This window comes from Amia ocellicauda, chromosome 8 (genome assembly GCF_036373705.1).
Source record: "Amia ocellicauda isolate fAmiCal2 chromosome 8, fAmiCal2.hap1, whole genome shotgun sequence".
In the NCBI taxonomy this organism is placed as follows: domain Eukaryota; kingdom Metazoa; phylum Chordata; class Actinopteri; order Amiiformes; family Amiidae; genus Amia; species Amia ocellicauda.
Genome location: NC_089857.1, coordinates 21,860,003 through 21,878,389, shown reverse-complemented (window position 1 = coordinate 21,878,389; position 18,387 = coordinate 21,860,003). Strand labels below are relative to the sequence as shown.

The following is an 18,387-nucleotide window of genomic DNA, read 5'->3' as shown; positions in this document are numbered from 1 at the left end:
TTGCTGGGTTATATTGGTAATTCTCAGTAGAGGAGATGTTGATCCACAAATCCAAAATGCTGCAATGGTCGGCATTGTTATGGATCAGGTATATTGCTTTCATACAGGTCAGTGACATGATTCCAAAGTGCAATACCTTCCATCATGATTGGTCATTCATTTTTTGGGGCACACATCAACTCAGGTCATGTTTATGTTCAAGTGGCTTGCCAAACTGTGGAGCAAAATGGACACTTCTCATGCACCAAGAGACATAGTCAATACAGATCTATCAATGCAGTTGAAAGCGGAGATGCTGTTTTTCCTACGCATAAGATCATGCTAGCTCCGGTGTGATCACTTGAATTGACCCAGAACTGGACAGAAAGGGAATGGTTTTAGCCTGATTGACCTCTGATATCATGATATATGCATGATATCACCCTGATGCCTTAACCTCTAACCTCTCTAGAGTCTTTCTGCATGCCTACATGACCTGTGGTGGAACCTCAATTGCTCAAAATCATGGACTGCCAGTCAACACAGCTGTATTCCCAATCTTTAAAAGGCAATATTAAGGCCACGGTTAGAAGATTTTCAATTAATAATGGATGTAATACAAGGACTATCTGTTATGACAACATGCAAATTCAATCAAACCACTTGTCAACATGTTGAAGTGTTTAGAAAAGTCACTCATACTGCTTTGTTTTTTTACTTTGTTTTATAAAGCCATTTCACTCAGGTTAGAATTCATTTTACAGTACACTTTTATGGAGCTGTGGATGAGACTTACACGGTGCGGATTAATGCTCTAATACATGTAATTTTAGACGCAAACACGTATTTCATTAAAACAGAAAAAGCAGAAGATCTATAGGGCAAGGGATGCAACCTCCCAACACTAAACTAAAGCTAACCTATATAACACTTCAGTATATTTGGTATGTTTAGCTCCTTTTCATTGGCTGAAGCATCGGCTGGCCTATTCCAGCTTTCCCACTGGTCTTCATTGGGGTTCCCAGCATGACCGGCTTCCAGTGTATTGTATTTGTATGTGTCTACAGGAGATAGGGTAAAGATGTTTTTTTTTATCATAGTTTCTAAACATATGTTTCAGGCTGAGCACTGTAGGAATTTGGCAAATAATCGTTTCCAATTACATTGAGAGGACCAATACATACAGCAATGCTATACGAGTCAAAAAATAGTCTGCTTCAAGTTTTTGCAGCACATTGACTTCTGGCAACAGCCCTATTCTTTCATAATAATATTTAGAACATGTGAACATAATGGTATTTCCTTAAAATAAAAGGTGTCTGCTCCCAAATTTCAATGTCATATATATTGATCTATAGTATTTCCTTCTCTTGTTTGCTTTGTGAATGCAAAGATAATCTCCAGCTGAAGTAAACCATTGATCAGAGGTCCACAAACATATTCGTGACTAATGCGGTGTCTAAAACACAAGAACAGTCAAACATATTTCTCTTAACTTCATGTCTATGTCATGCAAAGAAGGATTGAAAACAAGCAGAACACATTTTTCTCCTTCTGTTTCTACATTGGCAAATTTAGTGATTTCTCCAGGTTTTACCATTGAAATGAGTGTCATGCCAATCAACCATTGTTGTAGTGTATCAATAAACACACAGCATGCCGTAAATATCGATTTTGTCGCTGTATGAAGAAGTCAATGCAATTTACTGTTGTGTAAGTGTATGTCTGCAGTTTTCATCATGATGTGATGAGTTGCCTCCTTTTTATTTTGTGCAAAATGTTGTCAGAAAGAAGGCTGTTGGGTGATAATGGTTGGAGTAATTGCATATTGACAAGGGGAAAACAAAAATCTGATCCTTCACCTTTAATATAACTCTTCATGGCTTGAAATGTACCTTGATTTCTGAGCTCTGAATACAAGCTTGAATAAAGTCCACAAAGTCCACTGTTGTTTCTTTGTTTATTTAATTTTTGTCTTGAGTTTTCAATGATGTGTGCAAACATTATTGTTCATAATAAATGCAGCACACAGCTTCCATTCAATCTGTGTTATATTTAATATCATTCTGTTGCAGGTAAAATGTATTGTGTGTGTGTCTGCTGTTATTAGAGGGAATGGTTTAATTAGCCAGTAGTCAAACTAATGGATTATTTAATTCAGATCTGTTTCAGTGGTGCTTCTGGTTAGTCTCTGGACACCAAAAACTATGTTGACTTACCTGTGAATTGTACAGGGCCTTAATTATGATTGAGCATTTGTTTCTTCATTAAAAATATTAATAAAACAAATAATCATAAGACATGCATTCATTTGTATAAGCAACAACAAATGAATGGAACACAGTTCTAAAGAAAGATAATATTGTCTATCAAAGGCATAAATATGAGATTTGGTTATGCCTGTTGATTATATATCAATTTCTGTTAATATTGTGCTGAGCATATCGTGAATCTGTATTTATTATTCTTTCCACCATTAATGTATTCACTTTCAGGTGTGCCCTTCTGTAAAATGAAAACAATATATAAAACCTCAGGATCAGGGAACTTGTGACACTGCTATTGTGTTGTTGTTGTGTCCTTTCTTTCATTTCTTTTTAAATAATGATAAGTTGTGCTGCTGTGTTGACATGATTTAGTATGACATCTGTGAAGGCTGCGACTCCCTACGCCACTGACTCCTACAGCTTTCTAGACACGTATCCGGCGACAGTCCTGCTACTTTATGTACAGATGCTAAAAAAGGGCCAGAGTGGAAAGATTACAGACCATTTCAATATTTGATTAAATGGCTTTTCAAAAATGGGGGAGAAAGAGAAAAAGGATAAGTGTGTATTTTCCTCAGATGTGCGGTACATAGAGAATGAGAGAGAAAACAATAGCTGTGTCTGGGGGCGGTTTATTTTTAAACAGGGCAGGCTTCAGGTGAAATGCAGCTTGTCAGTTTACATTAGGCTCAGATTGCGCATTTCTCTGTGTCTTGGCAGTGGGAGGCGACCCCTAAGTGTCCAAATCCACTGTCTTCCACAGGCCACAATTGTGTTTCTTTTCACTGCCAGAGGATTTCTTTATACTTGGCCCACCTTATTCCCTAGTCCTCTTGGAGTGATATGTGTTTACACTGCTACATTTGTTTAAACATTTATATATAACAAAGCAGGCTTTATTGACTAATACATTATGGCAGCTAAAAGATCAAATACTAACAAACAAACAAAACAAAAAATGTTATTTACAGATTTAAAGAATAAAAGTACAATGAGTTTTCAAGTTACACCTCAAACTCAAAACAACAATTATGTATTAGATAACAACAGTTTCTGAACAAAAAAAATATACAACCTATATATATAACCTAAATATATGAGATAATATAGCTATCTTATATTTTATTAGTTCTTACTGATCTGTGTATTACTGTATGTTTTTTCACATGGACCATGGATTTTTAACCTTTTAATGTTTCAGAATTCTAGGCCTTAACCCTTAGTATTACCCTTAACCCCAACCCTCTCTCGCTAGACACTGTCTTTGAAATAAGTTATGTGCTTGTGCTAACTCTAATACTGTTTTCAAGCCATTCTTTTGTGACAAAGGTTTACCAAAGGTTGAAACATGATATAGAGGCATTGAAATGTTTTGTTTGTTTTGTTCTGGGCTGGGCTACTGTCTTCACCTCCCAAATCAACAGCCTTTTCAAATAATGTCTCTTTAAGCAGAAAAAGCAGATAAACTCTCTCTCAGGGGGGTCTGTCTGGCCCTCTCTGTATAGACGTACTCTCCTGCTTCCTCTCTTTGCCACTATAAATGGAAAATTCCAAAGTACATTAGGGTGAAACATGCACATATAAGCCATTGATCGCCACCTTAATCAGGGAGATTGACTCTTAACTCAAGCCATGGCTTGAGTACATGGCAGTACAGACTCTAAAAGATATATACTGATGAAAAAACAGCTTATATTATCATATTTTGAGGTGTTACTGATAGTGTCTCTTGATATTGATTTCAAATAATGAACAAACAGCATAGAAATACTACAGGGAAGGTTCTTTCTTTCCAGCATTCACCTGTATCAACAGTCTTCACACTCTAGCAAATTGGACTATATATTTCATACAGTTAGTTGAATGAAGGTATTTGATTGACAATCCATGAAGAGACCCTGCAACTTAGTTAGTTGAACCTGTATCTTATTCACTCTTCCTGACATTAAATTTAATTTGCACCAAAACTACATTTAATCTTACGAGTGCAAATGCATGCACCTAAACTGCATTCATCCACAAATGAGGTTTCGTAAATGGAGAACCCATTGGACATATTTCACAATCCAATTCCGAGTCTTCTTTTGCAGTTGTGTAATGCGTGGAAAAATTTGCAGATGCAAGTAATTGTAATAAAAGCCATTGAATTCCTAGTAAAATGTCATTAAGCATACCAGTGCAGTATAAGTAAAGGGAAATGACACTGAGTTTGCATCAGAGGATTAAGGTTGATTAGCACATTAATCTAGCTGTGTTTTATAGAAGGGTTTTTTTCTGCTTTTGCTTGGTGGCACAGAAAATAGATGCATATTAAGCTATAGACGAAGAACACAGGCAGAAGAGCTCTGTCTGCCTGGAACTTGTTGAGGGTCAGTGCCACTCCATTTTCTAGTATCAGTGCAGTCAGAGTTCTCGAAACGTACTGCTGCTTTGCTTGGTTAGATTCAGGCTCCACGGGTATTGAGTCATGCACACAAAGAAAAGAACAAACTATAGCCTATGTTAAAATGCGTATTGGTAAACGTATCAAATAAGGTTATATCTATAGCAGTTAATAAACAACCTATATACTAGTAATAGAGGATGAATAGAAACTGATAAAAACATAATGTTGTTATTAACAATTAGTGCAATGACTATACTATCTTGTTGCTAATTATAATGGGTGAAATACCTTGAACAGGTTCTAATTTTTGCTTCTCTGGAAGATAATTAATCTATAAAGGGTTTATTAGCATGGTAATAGTACATATTTACAGAATGTTGTTTATAATCTATTATTGCTTTATAGATCACATATTAATTGCTCTATAATGTAATCTCACTGATACTTTTTTTCCTGTTGACCTGGTCAGGCCCATATACATTACTTTAAATGCTATGATGCATTATGAGATCCTTTTCCATCCCTTTTGGCAAAATTCATGGAGAATCTGAGATCAAGATAAATATTTTCAGTTATTTATATTCATTATTAAGTCTTTCTTTGCCATAACACAATATCCACTCATTTACACTTCCCTTGCTGCTAAAACTGTATGTAGTGTCAGCTCTGAATTGCACACCATCTGCAGGCAATCAACACTTAACATATCTCTCTGTGTAGGAGTCAACTAGTCACCACTGTTGGTTGATCCCAAGTATTCTTCACAAACTGTTCAAACTCAAAGCAGGCAGGACATACTATTAGCACAAGTAAAGTAATTTTTATTGTATTTGCTAGCCATAAAAATTAGTTTGAATGACTAAGGATGGGTTACATAAACCGATCAACTCTCTGTACACTCTCTGTACACTCTCTGGACACTTCTTTGGACTTTGTTGTTTGTTTAAAACCATCTACCTTACCTATGACCTAGCCACCAACTGAAAATACAGACCATTGCCACAATGTATGGACTCTTTTCATACACAGAGTGAATGAAAGGACCTTCAAACTTTTGTTTTCCCACATAAAAGGTGAATTTCGGCCATCAATGATTAATGGGCATTTCACAGCCAAACCTGACTGTGTGCTTGATCACTCAATACAGTGCTTATGAAGATTGATGCTGTTTCTTCACACGGTGGCCGTTAGTCTTTTCAATATTCATACCCTGTCTAAAGATAATTTGAAACAATCCCCTAGCTATACCGAATGCATCTGTCAGGTCACTAAAGCGGGAGTGAAAATCCTAGATCTGTTTCTTCTTCTTACCACAGTTTGCTGGCCTCTGGAATTGCATAAAGAAGAGCGGCCAGTTAAAAACTTTAGTGGCGGTAGGGAGTTTAATCTTCGCTGACTGAGCAATGCATTTTGCCATTAAATTAGTCTTCAAATCTGGGGAGATTCACTTCAGGGTAAGATTTCTTTACAGCTGGCAAGCAGTGATAAGTAAATTATAACCTCACTCGCAAATCTCTTTTTCACATGTAAGTGTTGAATTATTAAAGGAAACTAGTGCCTTGATTCTGTCTGTATTGCTATTTTATACATGCAAAGATTGTAGTCTAGTCTGCATTTCCCTTCCTACATTAATTTGTTTCATACTATTATTACGATTATAATTACAATTACATTTTCGATTACGATTATGATTACGATTACGGTTATGATGTATAACCACAATTATCAGTAGTATGTCTCTGGGAATAATATAACTCATGTAGGAAATGTGTCCCCAGACAAGATAACTCAACATTCTATTTAAGCAAAGTTGTATGAGAACAAAATAACTATCTAACTAACTAATTAAATAAATACACCCTGTCTGTACGTGGAACATGACTTGACTGAATGTTATTTAATGGGCGTTGGCTCTCATCTGTTGCAAGCAGACGGCAGCATTAAGGCTGAGGTACCCTGGTGAATGTAAACCACACACTCCCTATCTCCCTCTCTGTCCTTCAGAGGTGACAGAACCTGCCACGCCAACATCAGACAGGATTCATTCGTCTCCGTGCTGTCATCTCTTTACCTTAACTGCAGCTACTTCCCCTCAGCAATCACATATTCTCCGCCAATTTAAAACATCGATCAAGACAGAAAACAGTCTCTGCCAGAACGGTGCTGTGGCTGAATTTAGCTGAAGTATGAAACAATTAAATTGACTTCTGATGAGTCTCCCCCCAAAAAGTAATTATGGCTGTCATGAATAATGCAATCATGTTTTATGGATTTTTGAGCAGCATGGCTTGAGGTCAATGTTAATGGTTAGGGAAATTCACTCTTATTTATTTATTTATTTATTTATTTTCTTCCCATGTGGGTTTTAAAAGAAAGCCAATGAACACAAACATGTTATAGTATCCTTTCAGTTGTGTAAACTTGTTGTTATACTTAAATTGCCTATGTTCCTTCATCCCAGGGGGTCCTTGAATAAAAAAAAAACAATTTTCTAGGTATATTAACCTGAACCAAACTGAACTTACTTTATTAGGTTTACTATTTCTTCTTCCATAAGAGGTTTCCATGCTACGAATTCATGAACGTCCTACTTTGGTAAATTGCAGTACATTTTACAAAACATTTATATGACTTTAATCAGGCCTATTCATTTCCTATCAAACAATCCACTTTATTTGGGTTATCTCTCAAGCGCTATTAGAGAAGAATCATGACTGAGAGTTGGACAGCTATTTAGCCTTTTGCTCACAATTACCTCTTGGCAAAATGGCCATTTATGCTATAGTGGACCTTCCACCAAAGCCTAAATGTCCCATACTGATTAAGCCCCATGTGTAGGCTTAGGTTCTTGCTCCTATATAAACATGGCTTGATTGCCAAACTTCACAAATTCAGCCGCTTAATCGTCTGACATTGTCAAGGTCCAGCACTTCTCTAATGAAGACTAACTCCTTCAATCGTGGAGTCCGACCAGCATTAACCACAGCCATATTAAACATAAACAGATAAATAAATCAGTGTTCAAATATTGTCGGCCCACACTGAACACTACTATGCTTCCCCGACTGCGGTTACACATGGTTCATAATTGATATGTGTAGGTAAGAAACTGAAAGAATTTGTTGATGATTAAGGCATGGCCTTTTTGTTTTCTGTTATTTCTTTTTTCTAAAAGGCATAATCACGTCTTGTGTCATTATCTTTTCTGATCATTATTGACAAACCAGTTTTGCCCTATAATAGGCACAGTGACATCCATGGTTTTGTAGCTCCTAATGAGTTCAGGGATGTTGCTGATGTTTTGATCTTTTTAGTTTTCTCTTTCCTCTTAACTGTAGTCAGATATCAGACAGTTTGGTTTATGTTGGAAGACCATTCTTTCGAGTTCTAGTCAAGAAGACAACGATGCAATTGAAAATATCTGAGGGGCCATGTTAATGCTCTTCCTCCTTCACATACGCTTTCTGAAAAAGTAAGCAATATTTTAAATGAAATCAAAAATAAAATGACAAAACTCTAATATTGTAGCACAAGTTTAAGTCATCTGTTTTCCATTGGTAACTTGTATACAGCTGCATCTATAGCATTAACTTAATGATATATGTATACAATGTAATAGTAAAGTGATATTTCATTAGATCAAATTGAACAAAGACTTGACTTAAATGCTAAACTGTTTGTTCCATCATTCCAGAACCATTTCAATGTTTAATCTATTCTGTGATCTAAAACATTTGAACACATTTCATAGGGAAAGTGTCACCTATAGTATTAAGTTAAAAATGTATATAAAGAGCCTTATTATGTACATTTCAAGCTTTACAAGACATTCAAACCATTGTATCACAGCATGATGGATGTATACCTTCTCTAATCTCTGCCCTTTCTGAAAAGATTAAGTTGCTATGACCCAGGGCTGGTGTGTCTCCAAGAACACATTTTCGAACAGTTTCAGCTGTGTGGTTCTGCCTCTTGAAGATAACTTTATTAATGACGCACCTTCTGCATTGGAGAAGCTATTTAATTGAATTCTATTTATGACTCGCTTGCTTTGGCTTAGTCATTGTTATATACTTCATCACTGCATGTTCATGTGTGTTAATCATATTAAGATAGACACAATGTTTTAGAAAATTATACTTTTTTTGGTTCATGTCTAAGGGTTCGCTGATGTGAGGATCCAAATGAAGCTGTATCTCCCAATCCCAAGTCATCAGAATTGTCCCTCCTCTTCACTCCTGCGCTATCTAGTCAAGATTAATATAATTTGCTGAAAATGACAAAACAATAAACCCTAATTTGAGACATTAAAACAGTGCATGATATTTACAACAAATAACATCTTTATAACAACACGATCCAGGTGTCCCTTTCTGATCCTATATAATACATTACCATCCATATTGTAGGAAGTTGTGGTACATTTCCTCCAGTGATTAGACATTCATCCAGCCATGACTTAAAACCCTTTTCTTTCCTTAAACCACATGGTCCAATTTCAATCTCTCTCCTTTCCTCATGGAGTGTTTGCTTTTCTTCTGATTCCCACAATGCATTGTTTTCCTGTTTGACTGCTTCCTAACATCTGCTCAGGACCCTGATTCGAAACCATTGTGCTCAGACCCCATTTGTTTTGTTTGTTAGTTTGTTTTACCCATAGAAATATGTATTGACTTCCTCCTTGCAGCCAATAATTTAAAGCAATAATTAATTACCAAAACACCCAGAGCGGGACAATCCACATCATTATTCATTCTGTAGGTGTGCTATACCACTTTAGTTACTGCTTACACAGTTACTATTGTCCTACTTACTTGACGTATTTTTATTATGATTTATAATAATAATTATTACAATACCATGTATGTAAACATATAGATCAGAGGGGTCAGGGAAGTGGTGTGTTTTTCTGGAGCAACTAAGATGGAGTTACACCAGACCCACATATCAGGAAATAAAGTAATGCGAATTTAAAGCTGTTAAAACATTATCAAATACCTTAATAATTCTTGTTAACAGAATAAAACAGATTCACTGATTTAAGGAGAAAAGAAAACAAAGAACCCTTTAGGATTTAAAGTACGTTTTTATTACATTTTTAACCGATGCTGCATTCCCGCACATTTCGGTTTGTCATGACATATTGTATGAACGTGTCAAGAATACATAGCAGGTGTCACACTATCATTATACCCAGGATGCAGTTTCTATCAAATATATTTCACTTTAGCTGAGAACAGTACATGGCAGTTAATAAATTGTCACTGTAAATACATAGCAGGAGTTGATTAAACAGTGCGCTCTGGAGTGAAGCAGTGGCTGAGCTGTTGAGGGGTCAATGCCATCTGAGTCTTCCCTAGAAACTTTGCAGAAGTCCATTTTGAAGTCGTGCTTCTTTGTCCAGACAAACATTTTAAACTGTTGGTATATCTGGAGCCCTGCATTTTGCATGAGAGATTGAGTTTAAAAAGCCAAGTCATGCAAAATGCAGGACCCTAAGTGTCAAGCTTTTATCTGAAATGCTTGATAAAAGGAAAAAGAGGTTTGACTTTCTACTGTTTGACTGATTCTGGGTTTCTTCAAACGGAAAATGTTGTCATGCTCTGGAAATGCCAAATACCCCCCCAATCTGCAAGGCCTGCCAGCAGCAAAAGAAGAAACCTCTACAGCCATTTACTAAAGCACTGCATCCAAAGACTTCACAGATAAATGGCCTAACATGGAGCATGTGGTATTAACATTCTGCATCAGAGGATAAAGAACGAGCCGGGTGGAAATGCTACTCTAAGGTAGGTCTTGGCATTTAATGTTTAACCCATGAACCAACAACATTTCATCAGATTTCAGAAAGGTTCTAGTACTGTGCGCTATAAATAAATAATGCTTGATAAACCTCGAAAACAAACACAAAGTGACTATTCCTGGAATGATAACCCACTTTTGTGATCGTGGCACATTTTTTGGGAAATCTAGGTGGAGTTTAGTCGAACTTAGAGAAAGGTGTAAATTTTCCACTTGAACTGCAGGCTTTTAAATCAAATCTTGATAGTCCATTAATAGTAAAACTCTGCCTAAAATGCTGTATCGGTCTGATTAAAATGAAAACTAGGGAGAAATTAGTAGTTTGTCCTAAACTAAAAGCAGTAAAAAAATGACAAATAAAATGCATAGAAAATTGTTAACCCTCAATAATAACCAAATATTAGCTTTATATGAGGAACAAAAGAGAAGCACAGATATTGTATATATATATATATATATATATATATATATATATATATATATATATTTTTTTTTTTTTTGCAGACATTAGTTTGTATGAATCTGCAGGTTTGTGTATTATTTTTTGTAAAGGCTGCTGTACCCTGAACATTAATTATTTCAGGTTGTATGAATACTAAATCAAATAAATGTGATATAAATATATCACTAGGCCTCATAATCTGCAATCCCAAAACCATTGACAAAGTGGTGAAGTACTACTTGTCATTGTATGATGATACTTACATTTTCTTGTTTCTCTTTGAATTAAAATAATGCACTTTACACCACCAATGGGTATAGGTTATCTTTAAGTACTGAAACAGGAAAAGTCAAACATTCTCTCTTGCTCTTTCTCCCATGCTTTCAGAGACAACGTATGTACTTAGATAAAAATGAAGGGGGGGACCAATTCCTAATATATATATACAATCTGTGATATAAACTATTTCATTAGCACAACCACACAACCATACTCACAGTGTTATGGCATTTCAGAGGTCTATTCTACATTCTTCAGAGTTATTTCCCTTTTAAAATCAGCAAAAGGTCTATGTCTTCCGTTTCTCACTCATTAGCATCAGAATCAACAAAATGGAAGATCGTCTGTAGTTACAGAGCACTTATTTATAATGAGCGTTAATCGCATTGAATTCAGAATGCACCAGCTGTAATCATCTTTGACTTTTAATTAACTTTTATCCAAGCTGCTGCTGGTTGCCTTTCAAAACAAAACTCGGTAACTTGGACGTCCTCCTTTTTAGATCTGTATCTCATTAGACTACAAGGTTCCCTTTTCCCCTCGTCTTTTAAAACATACTTATCCTGACAGATTAGATTAAAACTGTATGCACCTTGGACTCACTATGCTTCTCTTTTTACATTCTCTTGAGGATACTTTGTGCCACTTGTAATGCAGCTGGGAGTGTTTGTAAAGCACTGTGTTACACCAGCTAAAACGGGATCATTATGGAGTTCTTGTCACCACTCTTTGATATGGCTCTGTCCTCTGGAAGGCTGTTAAGTAAATGAAGATCGTATTTCATTTTGAATGGCTTAAAGCGGACGGTGTCCTCGCATTGACTGAGGGATTTTATTGTGGAAGCTGAGTCTTGCATTTGCATGTGTAACTGACTTTCACCTCCACATGCAGCCTTCTCTGTCTGCTATCATTGCCACCAGATGGTTATGAGAAAAATCACAGGGAACCAATAGTTAATCTTCTTTATAACGGAAAGCAATAGGTCTAATTACACTTTCACAAACTCAGATCCCAAAAATAGCCACCACGTTCGCTCTGTGGAGCTTACTCCCTGTACACTAATGAAGGTGAGGGGTCTCTTAATTCTTTATTCAAACTTGCACTTTCCCAGAGTGCAGTGCTATCCAGGCAAACCGTTTTGAACAGTGTATCTTTTGTAGTAGCTGAGGGAATGCGAGGCATTTGAAAATGAGGCTTTACTTCCAGTACAGTTGTGGGAGCAGCTGTCCAGCTCACAGTGCTTATAGTACTTTTCACGCCCTCGAAATCTCTGTAGCAAAATGAGAGAAACACAAGAAACACCACAGGCCTTGTCTACGGCTCACATACATAGAAATAATTTAAAAAGGTGAAGCTAAATCATAGGTTTCATGTGTTTATTTTAAGCCTAATCCATAACTTTCAGTGCATTATCTATTTGTTGCATTGTTCTGCCTTTCCCCGCATTCAGAAATCCCTCACATTCAGTTTCCTTGGTTAAAAGAAGCTGGATTTAAATGCATAATCTTAAACAAAAAGGCAAAGACAACTAAGCAAGTTTTATGAGGATTCTTGGGATACTTGGTATTCAAGTTGCTCAGACATGTCTCCAGTATTGGTCTTGAGAGTTAGAAGGTGAGAATACTTTTTCATTCATTTTCTTTTTTCTTACAAAGTCACTCAGTTATTTTTACAGTTGTTTGGTACTATTAAACATTTACAATTTTAGGGGAAAGTGCCAAGGCAAGGTAATATATAGGTTAGTAGGTTATTAACATAGCTAATTTAACTGTGTTCATCAGTATGTGAAGTCTTTATCACATTTGATTCTTAAATATGTGTTCGCTCTTTCTGACCTAGAGTGAGTGAAAATGACAAGCAACTGTGCTGCCCTTACTTGAGGATAAGGAGAATAAATATACATTATATATATATATATATATATATATATATATATATATATATATATATATATATATATTTCGTAAATAGCTTTGATTCCTGTTTTTGTACCTGTGCTGGTCCCAGCTGGCACACTTTGATTTTATAAGGATCGATAAGTTCTCAATATGAAGTCAGCAGTGTATCCATGACGTCCCCTCTTTTGCTGTGGAAGAAATCCCTGCACAGGTTGTCTTCCTCCCTTCGGTGGTTTTGCCAATTTTTTCTGAACTCCCCTCCCAAGGACTTGGACCGCTCCACAGGGTTATAGAGGGGGGCGGAGGTGAATGGCAGTGCTGTTTGGGCGTGCTGCCAGGATATAGATAGCACTCTCCTTCAGAAACTCCTGCCAGCTCACTTGTCTGCCAGACAGAAAAATATCAGCAGTTAAAAGAGTTCATCAGATTTTTCGTATCATTCATCCATCCATTACATGGTCACTGTGAGCCATAGCCTGACCTGACAGAGTGTAAGTTTTAAGTCTTTACGCTGTTTAGTCTTTATGCTAAGGATCAACTTCTTGGGAAATCAGAATTGATTCCATATATACATTGACAGACAAATGACCACAGGGAAATGTAGAGTAGCCATTCAATGTTTTTGAGACATGGGAGAACATACAAACTTCACACAGGCAGCCACCCAAGGCCACAGCTGAACCTTGGTCCGAGGAGCTGTAAGGCTGCAATGCTAGCCACTGTGCCACCATGCTGCCCATATTCTGATAATTTTTGTATTATTTAATTCAGTTATTTCTCAGCTTCTGTGATGTTCACATCCCTGGAGTTCTTTTGAGTGACTCACACTCGTGAGGGTTGGCTGGTTCTAAGGAATCTTGCTTTTGCAGCTCAGGTTGGAACCGCCATCTTTTAATCTTAGACTGCTTCATTGGTATTCTCTCACCTACCCTCACACACCTTTACCATTTCAGTGGTAACTGCTGCTGTGAAGCGATTCTTGCAGATATATGTTTGCCAAGAAGCAGAGGCAGGGGTCTTAGTATTTATGTAAACAATTCTAAAATCAAAATAATACCCCAACATAACAATATGCACGGTATTTACACAATCAAAATGGAACGATTGAAGAGAGTATTAATAATGAACATATATGTTAATCTTTTCCTAAAAAAATTATAGGAGGTTAAGTTATACTATAGATGACTCTGAATATTATATTGCAAATAATTGTTAATAGCACCTGAATAAACTGCTGGTGTAATCAATCGGTTTAGCATGGACCATTTAGATGCCAATTTCTTCTTGTTCTTAAGCTATTCATTTTATTCACTTACATTTTGAAATTATGTTAATGTATTCATGCAGTGGAGCTTTGTCCAGTGAAGAGTAATTATGGACCATTTAAACCTATTTTTTGGTGAGACGTGAACTCACATTATGTTGGGACTCGAAGGTTTCTGATTTCCTGGAGGACTCACCTGTTTTCATCCTGCTCAGAGGACAGCAGTTTTTTATCCCGGCTCTTCTCACTGCCTGAGCTTGCTGGGCTGCTTTCTGATATGGGACCAACGTGACTGATGCTGCCAATGATAGAGAAATACACACCATAGCCCCTTATAGCCATTCCATATCCATTTCTTAGGAGGGTGTTGTAGAAAACATTTGTTTGGTTTACCTGTAGATAAGCTGATAAGCTAAATGCCACATTCGTGGGGAACTGATGTGGGCCTGGGGGTTTGAAAGGGGAAGTTATTTTTCTCACAAAAGCAAAATAAGTTGCTGTGGGAAAGGAGCACACTGCAAACTGACAGTTTTACACGTAATTATAGAAGATTTCAATGGGTTTAAGCTGAACCGAGTGTCAATCTGACAGGGCTCCGCATGAGTATTTGTACAGCATGCAGAATGTAAAAAAAGAAAGTCACATGTATATTAATTTGATTTGAAGTTTTTTGGTTATGTCTTCTTGACAGTTGGCTTGATAGAGTAACTCTGTATTCTGATTGAAATTAAAGACATATAAAAGAATCATTGAGATGGTTTGTAGACCAGGCAGGAGATTTGGATACAAATTGCATTAACCTACATCTGTTCACCAGTGGTTGTGGTGGGGCGGGGTGACGTAGGGGATAGGGGCTAGAGTAATGATCACAATGGAATTAGTTGATGCCATGATTATGAACCTATATCAATAAGATTTATAGCACATTTTTGTTGAGGGAATTAGCAACAGAAAATGTCCGTCTCTACCTGATGTACTCTAAGGAATTTAAGACAGGTTTTGTGCTTCCAACTTTAATTTGTTCCACAGCAGAGTGAATTTAGCATGCATGGCCATTCGCTGGCAGCCTCTGTTACATAATAAAAAAGGGGGAAAAAGACCAGCTTTGGGTTCAAGCCAAGTCCCTACTGGAAAACATGCATTATACAAAGCATTCCTCCCAAAGCACTTGACTATAATACAGAATACTATAGGTTTCCATGCTATTTAATATTCTAGAGACGTAGTCATAGGATTAACCTCAGCTTTCCTCTCAAACTCAAAAGCAAGACAAACATGGTCTTTACTAAAAAATAAAGCTAACAGTGAGGCACATTAAAAATAAAGCGAATAAAATTAAAACTTCATAACACCAGTCTTAGGTCTGTTTTCACAAGTGTAGTGTTTTAAAGAAAGTTCGAATAGACTTGTTTATTGTATTGACCAACTTGCACTTGTTATAAACATATAATAAGCATATATAAGAAGATATATATTTGTTGTTTATTGATTTAAGAAAGCGTTTTCTCAATTCAAAGAACTTCTGGTAATGCTTTAAAATATCCACTGTCATTGAAATTTACCGCAGTTGGGAGATACATATCACCTCAGAGGAGCTTCAGACACAAACCCACATGCAATTCCCTGCACACAAACTGCTGCTTACCTTAAGTTCAAGACAGGTGAACACAATCTCATAAGGCTGCTGAGGAATGGCAGATGTGTAACACAGATGAGGAGAATGGCATGGAATCAAAATGGGTGACAGTGCATTATGAAATGGTTCAGAGAACAGGTGTTAAATGGTCTCAACAGTGCTGGTGAGGTACAACACTGGATTATACGCTGATATGGTTCCTGTTTTTGGTCCATCATTGATAATCACGTCATGGAAAGCATTTCACAACCAAAAAGAAAAAAAATACAGGTTTGAAATGAATGAAATGCATTGGTTGCTGGTGTTTCTGGTAACATTTTAAATGATGGTATCATTAATAAATGATTAGTAAATCATTTATAAACACTTTATTAATTAACTTCTATTAATAATTACATTTATAAATTATCAATACATGTTTATAAGGAATGATTTGTCATCTATCAAAAAATAAGTGAAACAAAATAGTGTTTTGGGAGCTAATTATAAATGATAAACCAAACCTGTTTTATAAACTATTTATTAATGACTCTTTTCTTGTGCTTTCCTTTGCTTTGTTTTGTTCTGTTCTGGTGTGGTCTGCTGTGAAATTAGTTCTGTATGTTAAGCGCTCATTGGTGTGCATAGCAGTAGCACTGTTGACCGATGGAGGGATGGAAAGCAGCCAAGGTCAGTCTGGCATTGATGCTGTAAAACTTGCTCTTAACAACTTGCATACACAAAACTGACAGAATTATGGTAATGGTAAGGGGGGGGGGATTTGAATGAATCTCAGTCTGTCTGCAATAGAACACCATTTAAAATACTCAGAGTCAAAACAATACTACGTTTTTTAACTTTGACCAGGAAGAGGGAAGTATGTTTTTGTTTGGAATGCATGCACAGCTAGATATACTAGAAATAGATATAGATTTGTTTTTACAATCTGTCTGGGAATGTGTACTTGCTTTATCCCCCCAAAATTAAACCGCTGTAATTACAATGGTAATGCATCATCAATCTCAATAAAACATGAATTAGAAGAGATGGAATATTTGCTCTCTCAATTACAGCTCTTTTTAATAGTTTTTTTTAGGAACAGCAACTTAAGTATAGATAAAAGTGATGAACTAGTTAGTAGATTGGGTTTTTGTTTTTAATTGAGGCTGTTCAAAAGATTAATGGTGTTGAGGGACAAACTAAACAACTTTATCATACATAACCAGACATTCATGAATGATTTTTTATTAACACTTGTGGTAACTTTTTGAAAAAGCAGCAGTTAAAACAGCAGGCTTACCTTACATTGCAAGACTGAGTCTCCTTGGTGTGCTTGTGGAACCAGGAGTTCTGGGCTTTCCGAACCTCACCGGCTGTGATAAATCCATCCTTGTCCTGATCCAGGCCCAGGAAGGTGGCTCGCGCCTGGCCCCTCTCTTTTGCAGTCAGCAGTCTAACCAAAGAATTCTGGGAAGGAAGGTACACATAAGAGCCTGTGCACTTCCCCAAGTCTTTCTGGTCTGGTATTACAATCTCAATCTCAACTGCTGAACTGTTGGGCTTTATTAGTCAAAGTGTCCATGTGTTCAGGTAATTTCATGATTTAGACCTGTAGTTGTGGCACTGCAGGTACAGGGGCTCCAGCTCTAGGGTAATACACTGTCAAGAACAGAAAACACAACTGGAAAATCAAAGGACTGAGGATCAAAGCCCCCCAGGTTTCCATACCTCCGATCGGAACTTGTGCAGGACCCCCAGGGACTCATGGTAGAGGAAGTCGACCCACTCGATCTGGCCCCGCTTCTCTGGATCGAGCACAGAGAACTGTGCCAACATCTCCTCCTCCTGCTCGTCCGAGAGCTGCTTCTCAAACAGCTGCTTGGACACAAAGTGCTTGTAGTGCAGGAACTCGTCCGACACGAGGCAGGACTCTGAGAATGCACCAGCAAAAATACACAGGTTGACTCACATTGATAATTTTACAGTGTATTAACATAGTAGGTACTCATTAACTACATGTTAGTTATTCATAGGAGCAGTGTAATTAAGCATTTATTAACATGTTCTTAATGTGAAACAATTATTAATAGTATAAATAGTACACATTTGTCTGGTAAGAATGCCTTTGAAGTGTGACCAAAAAAACAAGCAACACTAGATACCTGGGATGATCTTGCATTGTTTGAATGTCTCCATCAAGCTGTACATTTCCTCCTCAGTCAGAAGAAGGTTGACATTATCCTAAAACAAAAATTAACTGTTTTGAACACAGTTGTTTTGTTCAATCAGGTTTCTTATGAAGCCTTTACTATATAAAATATATTAATTTAATAAAATATAGATTGTATGACTGATATAAAATAAAAATACTTATGTAAAAATATATGAAACAAGCATTATATTTAAGTCATGTATAGTCTAATATTTGAGTAAATGTAAATAGGTAGTCTGAAGT

At 36.7% G+C, this 18,387-nt stretch overlaps 1 protein-coding gene across 2 annotated transcripts in view; it reads right to left on the bottom strand.

The window, feature by feature from the left end:
* Positions 1-10,894: 10,894 nt before the first annotated feature.
* phf24 (PHD finger protein 24) overlaps positions 10,895-18,387 on the bottom strand; it is a 40,168-nt gene continuing 32,675 nt past the window's right edge. The window contains exons 4-9 of one of the 2 annotated variants that reach the window (XM_066710691.1): positions 18,095-18,173; positions 17,661-17,863; positions 17,233-17,399; positions 15,963-16,001; positions 14,514-14,615; positions 10,895-13,437 (exon numbers count right to left, since the gene is read on the bottom strand). In XM_066710691.1, coding sequence (XP_066566788.1) covers positions 13,341-13,437; positions 14,514-14,615; positions 15,963-16,001; positions 17,233-17,399; positions 17,661-17,863; positions 18,095-18,173 — 687 coding nt within the window. In that variant the 3' untranslated portion in view covers positions 10,895-13,340. The remainder of the gene's footprint in view (positions 13,438-14,513; positions 14,616-15,962; positions 16,002-17,232; positions 17,400-17,660; positions 17,864-18,094; positions 18,174-18,387) is intronic. The other variant, XM_066710692.1, reaches the window with a different exon arrangement.